This window comes from Pteropus vampyrus, unplaced genomic scaffold (genome assembly GCF_000151845.1).
Source record: "Pteropus vampyrus isolate Shadow unplaced genomic scaffold, Pvam_2.0 Scaffold83, whole genome shotgun sequence".
In the NCBI taxonomy this organism is placed as follows: Eukaryota; Metazoa; Chordata; class Mammalia; order Chiroptera; family Pteropodidae; genus Pteropus; species Pteropus vampyrus.
This window is the reverse complement of record NW_011888864.1, coordinates 5801650-5819018: the sequence shown is the minus strand read 5'-3', so window position 1 is coordinate 5819018 and position 17369 is coordinate 5801650. Positions and strand designations below refer to the sequence as shown.

Sequence of the window (17369 nt, the reverse complement as noted above, 5' to 3'; positions counted from 1 at the left end):
ATATAATCATGAGAAAACATTAGACAAACCAAACTGAAAGACAGTGTACAAAATAAATGGCTTGTACTCTTCAAAAGTGTCAAGGTCAATAAATGCAAAGGAAAGTGGATCAACTTATTCAGATCAAAGGAAACTAAGGATACATGACAACTAAATGCAGTGTGTCATCCTGGATTAGGTCCTGGACCAGAAATAAATGGTTTTCTTTTATAGTGAAAGTCATAAATGGGACAATTGGTGAAATTCGAATAAAGTCCTAGATTAGACAGTGAAACTGTTATCAATGTTATTTCACATTTGGTCATTGTACTGTGATTACATAAGAGACTTCTCTTGGTTTTAGGAAATATACACTATTTAGAGGTTAAGTCCATCTTGTCTGCAACTTACCCTCAAATGTTTAAGAAAAAAAAATGAGTGTGTTGGGAAGAGAGTTAAAATGAGGTAACAATGTTAACATTTGGAGAATCTGGTAAAGAATATGTAGTAATTTTTTTGTATTTTTGTGAATTTTCTGTAATTATTTTAAAATAAAAAGTTTTAAAAATAGGCAAAGAGCATGCACCTACCCTCCCCAGTGCTAACATTTAAGGAATAAAAACAGATGCATTTGCAATTTGTACTTATATATCATTCATCTGACTAATTCTAAAGGATAAAGGGATTTAAAAAGTATGAAGGACAGAAAAGGACAATTTACTGTCCAGTTCGATAACTACTTAGTTGTTTAAATATGAATTTGTTTTTCCTGAGCTAATTGTAAGCTTTTGTTAAGTTAAAGACTCTTTAGAGGAAAAATGTAATTTGGTTAAAGTTAATTTCTGTGTCCCCATGAAATAAGCAGTGGCTTTTGGCCCCCGTTTGATCCTGGCAGTATGTGGAGCTAATGTCTGGCCAGTGTTTTGGAAGCAGCAGGTAGTCAGGAGAAAGCCGCTCCTAGGGGTCCTGTCTTGTGTGTGCTGGTCGTGATTTCCCTTACAGATGGGACCTCATGAACTTTGGCAGAGGTCATCCTCAATTCCTAGTCTAAAACTCAGAGTCATAATTTTTATGAGTATGTGATTAATAATAGCATTAAAGTTATAACCTAAGTCTCAGAGAGTACCTCTACTATTTGCTTACTGTTTGAACGAGGGTCAATTTAAACAGCATTGTCTTTCCTGGAACATGGAAAGAAAGTAAACTAAGTATAAAATGGTAAGTTTTAAAATTGTAGGATGTGTTTGAGCAGTTCAATGATTTTTTTTTTCCTATTTAATCTTTGAGCTTTTAGACATAAAATAATTTTTTGATTAATGTACAGTAGTTTTTGGAGCAGTTGAGGCACCTTGATTTATTTTGGTTGTCTGCCATTAGCCATTACTTTACCTGATTTTCCTTAGGAAAGAAAAACAGATAATGATCTGATTTTGCATAGTAATATGTAATATTTTATTCAGAGAGCATTAAAGATAAAATGATTTTGTGTATTAACTTTATTCCTGAAATATTATTTACCAAGATAAACGTATGTATTTTCATGCTGTATTTACTATTCAAGTAGAAAGATTTTTAAAAGCCCATGATTTATTTGTGTGCTTCCGTGGCTCTGTTCATTGATATCCAAATGCAAGTTAATATTTACTTTTAATTCTTTTGAGTTGCATTTTCTAAAATCAGCACGTCTTTTTCAAAATGGAAGAAAACTACAACATATCATTTATCCTGTAACAATGCATACATTTAAATTATTTGTGTGTCATCAGTCACAAATTAATCACTCGGCATCAGAAAATAATCTTAGTTTTGTTCAAATGATCAATAACTATTTCTGAAAGCTATGTTGTATTTTACTGATGACAGAGCCTGATGCCAACTGTTTGGCATTGGCCACACAGAGAGCAAGAAAATTTATACCAGTACTAGCCTGTAACAAGAAAGCCAGTAAGGTTAAATACGAAATATGAAGTATATAAAAATTACAGTATTGTCTTTGACTGGAAGAGGGAAGGATTAAAATCCTGATAGATTGCCTTTCTAAGTTATTTACTTATAATTTACTTATAATTCAAAACATTCTGAATTGTTAATTTGCACATAAGAACACCGTTTTTTGGGAAATAAAATTACAGCTGTACCTTGCTTGATATTCTAACTTTCATTTTTTTCTGTAAATTATACACGAATAATTTACATATTGTTGATTTTGTTTTGCATTTGTTTCCCTTTTGTTTTGGATACGTTGGTGTGGATGTCCACCTCCGTGACTTCTATAGTCTGATGTGTGTGCATTCTAATCTGCCTGTTCTTCTAATCATTTAGACATCATCAATCTTACCTTGTAAGCATCTCAAATGTAATGTGCCCCAAACTTTGCCTCTCAATTTGTTCCTTTTCTGTAAACGGCATCTTCTGTCATGTTGCGAAGCCAGAAGTTTGGGTGTTGTACTTGACTCATCTCCCCCATTCTTGATATCCACTAAATCACCAAGCCCTGTCTGCTTCCTAAATCTCAAGTTTACCTTCTTTTCTCCTTCTGTATTGTCTGTACTCCAGCTGTGTTCTGAAGCCTTGTTATTTTTCAACATGTCTCCTGCACTTGTCAGCTAATGGTTTTTCCCATCTTCACTCTTGCCCCTCCCCAATCCTAGCTCTAGTAGCAGCTTGAACGATTCCTGGAATGTACATATCTAGTCCTATCTACCCTGTTTCAACCCTTCTGGTTGCTCTCAAGGTAAAGTAAAATCTTTGCATGGCTATCAGACCTTGGATGCCCGTTTGACTTTTCAGGCACCCTGTTCTCTGCTTTGCACATACACTTTGGCCATGATGTCCTTTCAGCCTCTTCATAGAAACACCTGGTGGTATCCATTTGCTTTTTACAACAATGAAAATTCTTCCTAATATTACCTTTATTTGTGTCCTTCTGCATCTTTATTTTCTTTCCAAACCAGGAAAATTTATGTAGGTCCCAAATACTTTGCTTTTCCTGGAATACCACATCTCTCATTTCCTATATCTATCAATCTCTTTGGCAAGCCATCACCCTTTTATTCTTCAAAAGTGCTTTAGTTTTGTGTTTGTAAAATATATGGCAAAGGGATTCATTTACCTTTAATAGCCTGACCTCTTTCAGGGAATCTTGAAAGAATTTTATTAAATTCATGCCTACCTAGTTTGTCTTTCCAAGCATCCTAGCATTTTGCCTTCAATTGCTCGTTATTTTTGTCTACCCAAATATAATATAGGCAAATGTCATATTTTTGTAATGATTTTGTGAGGTGTATTGGTTTCATCAGAAGTTTCTTATACCTTCCGATACTTTCCCCATACAAATAAACATTTAAAAAGCCCTTAGAAACATTAGTTATTGACTATGGGCTGAGTTATTATCCACAGAGCAAGGTCAGGATCTCTGCATTTCTCCTGGGCATGTGCTATAAAAGATGTTTATTCAATTATTGTCTATATGCGGTAACTTCTTCCATGGAATGTTTGTAGCTAAAGGAATAATATTAATATTTGAATTTTGGAACTTTCTTGAAATGTTTTCAGTTTCTTGAAATGTTTTGAATAGTTTTGAAACTATTCAAAAATAATTTGAATAGATTGAAAATTGGATTTTATAAAATTTTAGGCACACAGTGTCTTCTGAGAACAGAGATGCTCAGGATTTTTCATGTGGTTGCTGAGTATGGTCTATTACAAAGAGATGCATAGAAGAATGCCTAGAAGGGTGTATTAGATTGTTAACATTGGTTGGCTTAGAGATAAGAAGTCATATTGTAAAGATATGCCCTTCTTCCCCATACGTATACATTAGGATACAGGATAAACCTGCTGCAAGAAAGAGTCTTAAATATAGAGGTATCAATAAGAAAGAAGTTTATTTACTTGTCATGTAACAGTCTGGCTAGTTCATGCTGATGGGGCAAGTCAGTGTTCTGTGGTAATTCTGGGAGATAAAGACACACACCCACCATGTGCACACCCATCTTGCTCCATTTCATCTGCATTGCCAATCTGAGTTCCTGCCATCTCAGGAAGCTCATAGGAAGAGAGAAGAAAAGGAAGCCCAAACAAGCAGTTCTTTTTTTTTTTTTTTTTTTTAAAGTAAGTGATTCTGGAGTTGGATATATCACTTTGACTTACAATCTCTTGTCTAGGAATTAGCTTGTCATGTCTAGCTACAAGAAAGACATGAAAATGGTGTTGTCTGGGTGGTCTTTTGTTCAGCTAAGACTCTATTACTGTGGAAAAATGAAAAGATATTTTAGGGAAAACCAACAGTCTGTCACAATATACTTCTGTATTTAAACTTTTTAAAATGTATATTACTATTATCATTTATATTATACTAAATTTAGATAAATTATTCATTCTCTCTGGATCACAATTTTCTTATTTTTTAAGTTTTCTATTTCCTTGTAGTTTTTAAATTTTATCACTGCTTACTGAAAGTTCTCCAAAAGCAGATACTATACTATTTTCATTTTTCTTCCTGTGATACCTAGTTGCGGCATGAGTAGAAGGTGTAGAATAAATGTTGATAGATATAGATTAATTTGCTCATAATATCGACATTGTTAAAACCTCATGGCAAATGTTAGAAGCTTTTTCAGTAAAGTGCCAGAGATTAAATATTTAGACTTTGTGGGTTACAAGGTCTCTGCTGCAGCAACTTGACTCCAATGTTGTAGCATGAAAACAACCATTTGTAAAACTGCAGTGTTACAGTAAAACTTTATTTACAAAAATAGGTGGTAGGCAAAATATATTGTCTTCTATATATTTGTTCTCATATAAAGGGGTAATAATGAGCACAATGATGAAAATGCACCTTCTTGAGTGCCTTGCATTGCAGTAAGCCTTATCCCATTTGTAGCTCATGACAGTCATACAAAATAGGTTCTATTATCACCACTTTACAAATGAGAAATCTAAAACTTTGAGAGCTTAAATAGTTTATCCAAGGTGAGAGGTAGACCTGATACTTGAACCTGAGATATTCTTGTAAAAGTGAGGATTCTATGAGACTTGAATAGCAAGTTCAAACCAGGCTTTCTACGTTTGTTACACAGCATGATGATACAGATTAGAACTATACAGAAGTGGCCTAAAGAAGCTGGAAGGAATTAATAAACCTCTCTGTTTTACTTCAGCTTCAGCTCTGTCATGCTTTTGTGGAAAAACCCGATTCTAATTCCTGCTTTCCCTGCATCTGAAATGCCTCTTCACACTACCTTTTACTTTACTCCTACTTAATATCTTTGTAGTCTACATGACCAAGATCAAAAACACCCTTCATAAAGTCTTTCTGTATCATAGAACTCTCCTGATACCATTCCTGTCCCTCTTGTGGATATTACCTCTTTGAACTTTACTTTGTAATAGACTTTGTATACGAGGCTCAGTTTTTTCTATTAGATCACAAGCTCTCCTCCTCTTCCCTTCCTTTGATATATAATAAACTTCTCATATTAAAATACTTAATTTGATGAGTTTTGACATATATACACCTGTAAAATCATCACCACAGTCAACATAGTGAACGTTTCTGTCACCTTCAAAAGTTTCCTGATGGCCTTTATAATCGTCCACCTTCTCTACGGCCCTGTCCCCATGCAACCAACCACATGATCTTTCTGTCACTGTAGGTTGTTTTGCATTTTCTAAAATTTTATACGAATGGGCTCAATATAGTATGTATTCTTTTTTGTCTTTAACTCAGCATAATAAATTTAAGATTCATCCTTGCATGTATGAGCGATTCATTTCTTTTCACTGCTATGCAGAACTTCATTTTATGGACAAACCACATTTTGTTAATTTAGATTGTTTCTAGTTTTTGACTGTTGCAAACAAAGCTATTAACCTTTGTGCCTAAGTGGCTGTATAGGCATATGGTTTTATTTTAACTTGGGTAAATACTTGAGAATGTATTGTCTGAATCATATAGTGAGTATATGTTTAATTTTTAAAAAAACTTCCAAACAGTTGCAAAGTGGATGTATCAATTTATATTCCCACCAGAGTGTATAACAGTTCCTTTTGTTCCACAGCTCATCATCAATAGGTATTATCTGTCTTTTAATTTTTAGCCACTTAAATTGGTGTTTGGAGGTATCTTGTATTTCTTTAGCAGCCATGATGTTGAACATCTTTTCTTGTGCTTACTGGCCATTCGTGTATCTTTTGTGAATGTCTGTCCAGATATTTGCCTATTTTTTTTACTTGGTTTGTTTGTCATCTTATTATTGTATTGTGAGTATTTTTATATATTCTAGATACATGTTCTTTGATATGTGTGTTGTGAATGTTTTCTTTCAGCCTGTGGTTTGCCATTTCATTTTTCTTAAATACATTCTTTGAAGAGCAGACTTTTACATTTTGATGAAGTACAGTTTATTGATATTTTTATGGTTCATGGTTTTTTTGCACTAAGAATCTGTTGCCTACCTCTTGATAACAGATTTTTCTCCTATATTGTTTTACAATATGTCTTACATTTTTAGGTTTTACATTAAGGTTTGTGATTTAACTTGAGTTAATTTTTGTGTGTGATTGCAAGTTAGGGTTGAGGTTCATTTCCTTTTTTTTCCTAAAATAAATATCTAGTTGTTCTACCATTTAGTGAAAAGACATTTATTTCCTCATTGAATTAACTTAGCAATCACCGTCTTAAGTTTACATTTAGAGTTTTATTGCTGTCTCAAGTTCAGATATGTTTTGTTATTACTTGAAGTGAAGGAGATGAATAATCTTTTACTGTTTTTGCGGTTATAGGACACTGACGATAAATTCCTCCTGATAATGAGAATTAGATTTTTAACTGACTTATTGTTCTCCAGCTCAATCTGATATCATTTTATTTTTAGGTGTTACTCATAATATTGCGTTACTTCGAGAGGTGATAATCAACTCACGCTTTATAAAAGGAGACATCAACACTAAATTTCTTTCTGATGTATATCCTGATGGCTTTAAAGGTTTGTATGCATCGAAGTATTTTAGTGTATTAAAGTTATTTTTTATACTTTATTATAATATATACTTTTTTCCGTTTTGAAATTAAGGCCTTTGGCCTATATCGTACTTTATTAACATACTTAGAATATCCTAGATTATTGACATTCATGATTATGAGTATTCACCAGTGATTAATGAATGTGTAATAATCTGTCATTTTGCTGGGTAGGGAATTAAGCTGTGTAGAATGTTGTCCTAGTCCAGTTTTGAAGAAAACAGAGCCAGAGCATTAGCCTACCTGATTTTCTAGTTTCTGAAAGTTGATTCAGATTTATAGTCCGTGCTGATATATGCAGGTATATGTGTAGGGTGTATGCAGGAACTCTTCTTTAATAATTAAAACTATATATTTATGAAAATTAGCATGGAAAATTTCAGAATACCAGATGGTATTCCTATTAATGAAAATGAATATGTCTAAGAAGATCATCATTTTTATGCTGAAAAAATGAATTTTGAATAAAATAATCAGTGGAATGTGAAATTTAGTGCTGCAGAGTTATCAGTGATTGTTTCCAGGTAGTAGGAAATTGCTCATCAGGTGAGAGACAGGGAAAACCATTTAGTGAGCATTGAAAACACGGTTAACGTGATATTAAGAAACAGGACTTATGCGAGACTTAATAGCAATGTTATGTAGGTGAAAGCCAGAAGCGTCTACATATATTTCTAATGAACTTGGGGATATATGAAGATTAGATATTCCCTCACAAACGTCAATTGTTCTTTATATCCATTTTAAAGTGTTTTAGTATATAAAATGACTTAGTGATTTTGGAAGCAGTATATAGATTCGGGTCAACTTCATGTAGTCGAACTATTGAATACATTTACAAAGCAATTTCTTCAGAATTTACAATACAGAATTTTCATAAGATTAAGGATTACTGATTTGATTCTTCTTTCAAAACTTTAGTGTTACTGGGTTTTATTATTAGTACCAAGGAAAATGAAATGTTTGTATTTGGAAAAGTTAAAGACTAATGAATCATCAGGCTATTTTTCTTGAACTTTTAAATTTAAAAATATACAATCTTAATATGGTTGCAGTTTTATATTTGTGTGATTATTTCATTAATATCTATTGTTTTCATGAAGCCAGGGACCACTTGTGTTGTTACTTTTTATTGTATCCCTAGCAAATACACAAATTCTTGTTTATCCTATTTTTAAATTTTAGACACAGTCATTTCAAAGTTCAATCAGGATTTCCATATGCTTTTATGTTGGCCTGCCTAATGTGTCTGTGAAGGCGATACGACGTGAAACAGTAGGCAGAGGAGACAACAGACCAAAACTTCAGGGAACATTTAGAACAAACGTATGCGTGCGTGGGTATTTACATATACATACGCACATTTGTATATATACATATATGATATTATATCTCATCACCATAGAGAAGATAATGGGCATTTAAAATTCTAATTGGAGTTGATTACTGTGTGCTGTACATTTAGCAGTAATAGAAAATGTCCCAGATTCTTAATGGAATTCAGAAATGTACCTAAAACATAATATTGCAATATTCTGTGATAAATTTAATATATTACATTGCTTTTTTTGGTAGAGAATTATCAGCAACAACACTATAATTCTGTTTCTTAGCTTATGCAAGAACACACTTGTAAAATTCTTATTTGTAAGTTATTAGAGGGGCCTTTAGCAATTTTTAACCTTAGCCTTCATTTTACATGTGAGGAAGCCAAAACACAGAGAGATTAAGGCTAAATAACCAATAATATAACAAAACAAAAAAATTGAACTTAGAGTTTTCAACTTCCCTTTCAATACTCATTCATTTGTGCTAGGATTCAAAATCATAAATCACAGAAATTTTCAGAGTGTGCGATATGTCATCATAATGCCTGTAAGGACTTTAAAAATGCACACATATTTACCATTCTTCATGTCTACCTCTTATTTTATTCCTTCATATTACTTTCATGTCAGTTCTTCTCTAAATGGCTGCTATCTTCTGATCTTCTTCTTCAGATTACTCATTTTGCCCCAGAGCAAGTCTTAAATATATTAAACTGTATCATTTTGATTGTTTGATATATGTGCCTGAAAGAGCAGCAGGAAGTGGCAACTGAAGTTAATCCAGGATCTTCTCCATATGTTTGAGGCTGGGTCATTTTGCCCCTTTGGGATTACCCATCTGCTTCCCATCTGTCCAGATATCCTAGGCATGATGCATAGGCAAGTGCCTATTTTTATGACTGCATTAAAATTTTCTGTTATATATGTTTATTATCTCAAGTTTATTTGTAGACTAGGACAGTGTTACTGAAGGTTCTTAGACTGAACTTTGAAATGACTGTATCTAAAATTTAAAAATAGGATACACAAGGATTTGTTGTTCTTGTCAATTTATTAGATTCTAAGATTGGAAAGCTATTTTCCTTTGATTCAGAAAAATAAATGGAACATGGGGAACAAGGTATTTTGATTCTGAAATAAAAGGAAAATGAAGAAGATACGTTAAGAACTATAATTTCAGTTGGCCTGTAATGAACATCTTGAGCTTATTTCTCTGCTGCCTTAACACACTACAAGCACCAGCTCCATCAAAAGAAATGATCAGAATTATCTTTCTCTTCTGAAAAGTTGCAGAATTTTTACAAAAATTCGATTCAACATAAGAAATATATCATTGTACTTTTTCCCATTGAATTTAGTCAAATATTTCTTTACCTTTATAAGTGGCACTAAAATATATGGACCGAAGTGTTGCTTTTAATAATTCAGTCATTAAAGTCATTTGACAAATAATTGATATAGGCTCTAGAAGAAAATAAAAACTGAATAGTGTATTTTCTCTGCTTTTAAGGAGCTTACATCGCAAGAGAGATAAACATGTAAAGGACTGATTATAGGACAGAATAAAATAAGTGCTAAGGGAAGATATAAGCAAAGTACCTTGAGAACTGAGAATAAAGAAACCAGTTCTGATTTAGGGAATCAAGGATGGCTTCAAGGACAAGGTAGCCTTACACTATTGAAACACCTCTCCAGGAACTCTATTTCATAGGCTGTAGGGCCATCATACTGCCCCTGGAGTGCCACTATGTGCATCTCGTCCTAATCCATTCTTTTTGATATGATGTTGGTAGTTTGAAATCAGCCTTGGAGAAAGTTCTTACCATAAGGAGATTGACAAATGCTGCTCCTGTACCCCAATTGGTTGGTAAACATTTACCAGGGAACTTCCTTCTAACCCTTTGAGCTGACTGTTGAGAACAAACAGAGCCATCAGTGTACAAAGGAAAAGGATTACTCATCAAGAGAGAAAGACCTAGACGAATGCCAGAGGACAGGCAATGCTCAGTTTTAGAACTGCTGATATGGTATCCAAATAATTGAAAAATAGTAAGAAAGCATAAGAATATTAATTAGAGGAGAAAGACTCTGATGAAGTAAAAACTGATGTTTAAAAATAAAATATTTCAGCAAAATGAAAGGAAGGATGGTTATTGTTAAGAACCAAATTAGTGACCCAAAGGAATAAATGGAAGAAGTATTTCAAAATACATAGCAAAAAGATAAAGAGAATAGTCATGTGTGAAATAAACATGGAAGGAAGATCCAAGAGACTTTACATGTACATAATAGAAGTTTCATGAAAAGAAAAGACAAAGGTAAATTTTAATTAAAAAATTAAAAATTATTTCTCAATTATAATGGCATACAATATTATGTTGGATTCACTGAGTTTCAGGTAGGCTTAATAAGTAACACCACTAGGCATATCAAGAACAAATAAAACTTGTTAAAACTTCTAAGAAGAAAAAAATACAAGTCATATGCAAAGAACGTGTAGAATGAGATCATCTTAAGACTCGATAAACTGGAAATTAGGAAGTCTTAAATATCTCTTTCATAGGAAAGAACTTGGCCCAAGAATACTATATCCAGCCAAGGTATCCTTCGTTTGTCAATGTGAAAAGAGATGCTTTTAAATAAAGATTAAGAAACATCACTACATACCCTGTCTGAGGAAATTTCTGAAGAAAGTACTTTAACCAATTTAAAGTAAAGATTATAGCTTAAATATACACATTTCCCCCTGCCCCCCAACACTAGATTGAGTTTTATAAAGACACAAGCCCATAAAGAGAGGAGATAGAATTTTGAAAAATGAAAAGCTGGAAAATGATTTTCAAAAAAATTTTAAGATGACATTTATTACACCCAGAGAAGTATAATGAAAAGAAAAAAAAAAATCCCATCTCTAGATTATCTCTGTTACTTGTATGCTTTTTAAAAAAATGTTTGTACATCAGTATGGTTCTTATCCTCTCTGGTCTCTAGTCACTTTCCCCAAAGGTAACCACCGTTAACCACCAGGTTCATATGTATCTTTGCAGAACATAATTTAATGCATATAACAGCATATATGTGTATCCTTTATTCATATCAGCACTTACAGTGTAAGATGATTCTTAATTGACTTAGAAACCTTAGAAAGTTGAATCTTAAGCTGACAATATGAAAAACTGAGAAATAGCTCATTATCACTGTGGAACCCCTAAGAAGTCTCGGTAATTATTAGTTTGGGATACCTTGGGAAATCCCTAAAGGTAGGACTATTCGTCTTAAATCTCCTTCTCCCCTCCCTCACTCTCAGAGCAGGGTGACTTTCTGTCCTCCATCCTGGCAAAAGCTTTGAGATCCTTCTCTGTAGAGAGTAAAACATACTCTCTGTACCGGGGGACACCAGACATAGTTGGACAGAAGACTGAGTGAACATGGACATACTGAATGTGGTAACTCTACCTTCCCCCGCAGCCCTTGTTCCCCACTTGAATGGAAGTCACAAAGAAATAGTCTGACTCAGTATGAGAGCTGTGTAATGATTTAGAAATTCTTGAAAGAGTTTGTCAGTGTCCTATTATTGGAAGAGTTGTGTAGATCCTAGATAACATCTGTTAAACGGTGCTGTAAAGGACACATCCACACTCCATGGAGGATGAAGTAGATGATCTTTGCAGCACTTCTCTGTTAAAATTACTCGAGAGATTCTTAAATTGTACAAAGTAATTTAGTTAAATTGTAGAAGTAAACAAGTCTTCAGCACTCTTTCGGACAAATTTATTGAGAAACAGTCTTTGGTAAAATTTGAGAATCAGCTCCAGTATCAATGACAAGATTACAGTTGATTTGTATCAATTTGCATGTGAGATGTGATGAATGATGGCGGATTTTATTTGGGAACCTCCTTTCTCAGTATTGTCTGAATCAGTACAGCTAACAACTTATTAGACAAAATGAAACACTGATTCAGCATCTTGCAGCTCATGGGATTCCCATAATGTATTGCCTTTTTCTCTGCTGATGAATGATGTGCAGATGTTTCTAGAGAAGTGACTATTTGACTGTGGACCACTACAAAATATATTCTACATCATGACCTTGTACACACACACATGAGAAATACTGAGTGGTTTATATTACAAAGTTTGATAAACATGAGTCTAAAACAGTTCTATTCAAAGTGAGATCTATGAACCTGCAGCATCAGCATCATGCTGGAGCTTGTTAGAAATGCATTCTTGTTCCACACCCCAGACTTAACCACCAGTCAGTGTCTGCAGGTGCAGCACAGGAATCTGTGATTCTGATGCACAGCAAAGTTTAAGAAGCACTTGTCCTCTTTATACTCCAGAGAGGTTTCGTGAGTATATTATTAATATTTTCCATATTATAAATTAAAACTTAGGAACTTTAAAAATATTTATTGATTCATTTTCAAAGTAATAGTAATTTGTTATATGTTGACACAAGAGCAATGATGTCATCACCTGTCCTATATCTCTTGGATCAGGGAACCTCCATGGTAGACTCCTGAAAAAATGAGAGAAAAAAGCAAATAAATCAGCATTATTATAAAAATAATTTTGATCTTGCAGACCACAAAAGTGCTCTTAGGGACTCCCAGTAATCCCCAGGTCATACTTTGAGAACTGTTCTCGTAGACTATGTTTTGAGAAGACTGAGACCAAATTTCTTTAATCCTCATAGAAGGTAATTAATTATGGAATTGGGATGTTTTCGTTACTGCTTAAGTGTTGGGAGAAATCAGGAATGTTTCCAAGCCTATGAGTGTGGTTTATCAGACCCTCGAGGGGCCTGTGACTGAATTCCCAGAACCAGGTGATCAATCCCACATTGGTGTTACAGTTTATGGAGCTTCTAGGGTTGTCTTAAATAGGGATAGATTTTTGTGGCTTTCCCTTCCCTTCAGTTTCATGAAGAAAAATGTGCTGCAAATCTGGAAAGTATTTATATTCTAATTATGAATATTTTAAATTATTTCTATTTTGAGTGATTTTTTTAGACATAATGTTCTAATTTATTTCTTTCAAATAAATGTACTTGATTTTTTTTCTTTTGTGACGTGTACAAGTAGTATCTTATTGCTGATAACCCAGCATTCAAATTGGCTGTGCTGTATACCATTTAATACTCCATTATCTGTGTATAGCACTGTGGTAAATAAATAGTGTTAGAAATTGTGCTGAGGTTGCACAGCTCTCAGGGGGATTAACCTGCAGACCCTGGAGTATCAGATGAGATCGGGTGCGTTCAGGGTGGTATGACTGTAGACGACCCTGGAGTATCACATCTTGTCTTGATTCACACTCTTCTTGAGGAATTATGCAAATAGAACAGATTCCCAAACATTCAGCTGGACCGGGGTCTCTTCCTAGGCCTCGTTAGGCTAGACCACTGCCCCCAAGTAAAGCTATATTTTGGTAGGAATTAAAGAGGGAGAGAGAGATCGATTGGTTGACTGGTCAATTGGGATTCAAACCCTGACTGCATGCAAGAGTATCACACCTTTATTATTTTTTAATCCTTCGTACTACAAAATGTGGCCTAGCCAGTGTCCTTGACCACAACACTTGTTTTCTACTTGTCCTTTATTCTCTCTCCTTAGAAGTAAAACTGGGGTTGGGGAGTGATGAGAAGCAGATGTGAGGAGCGTTGGTTTTACTAGAGATCTCTGTATTGTTTCTTATTTGTAATCATTTTCTGTGCATGTTTAATATATATATATATTTTTTTTTTTCCAAATTAGACTATAAGCTTCCAGTGAGCAGGGGTTTTTGTCTTATTTAAACAGTGCTGTTCCCTCCTGTTCCCGCTGCAGTCTCCAGTGCCTGATATACTAGCTTCATAATTGATATTTGATAAAATACTTGTTTGAATGCCCAATAATTTTAAAAGATAGAAGCATAGATGTTAACATTTCTATATGTGACCGATTGGCTAATTAATTTTCCTCAGGACACAAGTTAACAGAGAATGAGAGAAACCACTTATTGGCAATAGCATCCTCATTATTTGTGGCATCCCAGTTAAGAGCACAACATTTTCAAGAACATGGAAATTCAAGGTATGTTATATCATTTAAAACAGAATAAATAAGCCAAAAAATACATAATTTACATAGTAAATAGCTAATGAAAGATCTCATCTCATTTCTGGAACTTATGAGCATTTAGAAATTATAATAAAGTCGCAGTGCTTAAAAATGATGTTGCTTTTATTTTCAAATGAAGTTTTTTGAATTCCAAAAGTAAGAAAGGATGTTGGCTCCTTTAATTTGGATATTATTAGAAGTAAGGAGATATTCTGAAACCTTATAGGAAATCTGTTCAAGTAATTTGTATTTATTATTTGTCTTATTACTTTGTTAATATTGAAAAAAGTTTTGAGAGTATTAAAGTACTAAAATTTAGGAATGAATTTTAGCAGTTAAATATGTGTGTGTGTGTGTGTGTGTGTGTGTGTATATACACTTATATATATATGAAACTCATTTGATATAAGTAAGATATAAGATGGAATTAAAACCATGTTGAGTAAGTTATTTGTGAGCCCTAAGTGTACCTTTTAGGTTCCCAGTAACCTAAGGGGAAGGGAGAACATGTTTTATGCAAGGGCAAATAAAAGAAAATCATTGTGATATTAATGCTTCTTAGTGACAGGATTATTTATTATGAATGTCTATGTACTTGGTAGAGTAATCCTCCTTTAGCAGATATAATTCATTACTTGCTACAGTGATACTGTTGATAAAATTGTGTTATTTCAACTTGTTTTTTTTCCTTTTGCTTTCCCACAAGAAGAATAATAAAGATAAAAAAGAAAAAAAGATGGCAGGTGACCAAGCAGCTCTGAAGAGCACAGATCAGAAAGTCACATTACCCCTGATGAATTAGAAGAAAAACCAAATTGGGTTTAGGCTATATTTTAATGGCTAATGTGGTTTTACTCAGAAAATCTTGGAGTAACTGGTACTCTTCATTTGTTCTCCTTCTCAAGAGGAAGTACAGGAAGCTTAATCAACTATCCTTTTTTTTTTTAAAGTGGCAATTCAGTAGATATCTATCTAGGGAAAGATTAGAGAACATAGAATATCAGTAAATTACTAAATGACTGGGAGGAAGAGGAAAACGGTCAATAGAGACATGAATCTGGCCCCCCCACCTCCCACCACCCAGTTGTGCTCTCCAGTGTGGTAACCACTAGCTATATGTGCCTATTCGAATTAAAATTAAATTAAAAACTTAGTTTCTCAGTCACATTTCAGTGTCAATATCAGTGTAGTCACTAGCCGCATTGCTATTCCCAGTGCTCCGTAGCCACTACTGTACTGTGGTTAGTGGCTATTGTTTTGGGAAGAACCTTTCTATCGTCGCAGTTTTATTTCCATCAAGCTCTGTTGGACAGTGTTGTTTAGGACGGATGTGTGTATAGGAAAGAGTCTAGGTTTTGCTTTAATACCAGAACCATACCTTGTATTATTTTTTATTCTTTTGGTAAATACAGTATTCATATCTTGATTCCTTGACCTTCAGGTGTTATTTGGACCTTGCTTATTTTAGAAGTCTTGGGTGTAGCTAATGGTGAACTTTCACCTTTAAGAAATATATTCAAGTTCTTTTTAGAGAGTGCTGACTTCATTGGTAAAAATCTGCAGGTTTAAAAGGAAAAGAATAAAAATTACCTATAATTCCACAAACTCTTTAATAGCCACTTTTAACATTTTGACATGTTCCCTTCCAGGTATGTATTTTGTTGTGTGTATATATGTGTATGATTTTAAATATGCATACATGTACATATATACACATAATTAGAATCATATGTAGAATATAGTTTCAATTCTATTAAAACTTAATATTATGTTATAACTATATAATTTTTTTATTTCCTAGTCTTTGGAAACATATTTTTTATTTGTTACAGAGAATTTGAAGCATATGTAAAGTAAGCCTTTGCCCTTTAAAAGACACCAAAGATTTGTCATAGACTCTTTATCAGAGAAGTTATGTGAATGGCAAATAAGTTCATGAAAAAGCTGGTCAACGTCATCAGTCATTAGAGAAACACAAATAAAAATCATAGGGCTACACCACTACACACCCATTAGAATAATGTAGATCAAATGGTGAGTGTTTAAATAAATGTGTTATATCCATACAATAGAATACTATTTAGCAATAAAAAGTAATGAAGTAATGATACATGCATCCGCATGCATAAATCTGAAAAGAAAATCATGCTAAGAAAAATAAAACAGTTAAAGAAGACTATATATATAATGTGCGATTTCATTTACTTGAAATTTCTAAGAAAGGCCGGTGTGGATTAGTCTCTTAAATTATGTAAAAAACAAAATGTAGAGTTCAGACTAGTTATGATAATATTAGCCCTTAGTCTCATTATTGTTTTTTAAAATGTATTAGTCTCTTAAATCATGTTGAGAAAAAAAATGGAGTTAGACTCTGTTATTACTAGCTTTTATAACCATCAATGTATTTATCTCCTTGATATTTATTTTTTCATGTGTTTTCTTGGTGTACTGTCTAGTGTCATTTTATTTCAACCTGCACAACTGCCTTGAGCAGTTCTTGCAGGGCAGGTCTATTGGTCACAAACTCCCTCAGCCTTTGTTCATCTGGGAATGTCTTAATTTCACCTTCACTTTTGAAGGATCATTTTGTTGGGTTTCGGATTCTTGGTCGATAGTTCTTTTTTTCTTTTCACACTTTGAATATATCGGTCTACTGCCTCTGGCCTCCAAGGTTTCTTATGAGATATTTACTGATAATCTTATCGAGAATCCCTTGTATATGATGACTCACTTCTCTCTTGCTGCTTTCAAGATTCTTTCTTTGTCTTTTGTCTTTTGAAAGTCTGATGTGTCTTGGTGTGCGTCTCTGGGTTCTCGTACTTGGAGTTCATTGAACTTCTTGGATGTTCATCTTCATATCTATCATCAAATTTGGGAATTTTTGAGCCATTATTTCTTTGAATATTTTCTCTGGCTCTTTCTCCTTCTGTTT

At 33.6% G+C, this 17369-nt stretch overlaps 1 protein-coding gene across 6 annotated transcripts in view; it reads left to right on the top strand.

The window, feature by feature from the left end:
• PCCA (propionyl-CoA carboxylase alpha subunit) overlaps positions 1-17369 on the top strand; it is a 352647-nt gene that overhangs the window by 184940 nt on the left and 150338 nt on the right. For all 6 annotated transcript variants that reach the window (XM_011363200.2, XM_011363198.2, XM_023532414.1 and 3 more), the window contains 2 exons: positions 6858-6968; positions 14302-14410. In XM_011363200.2, the coding sequence (XP_011361502.1) occupies positions 6858-6968; positions 14302-14410 (220 nt within the window). The remainder of the gene's footprint in view (positions 1-6857; positions 6969-14301; positions 14411-17369) is intronic.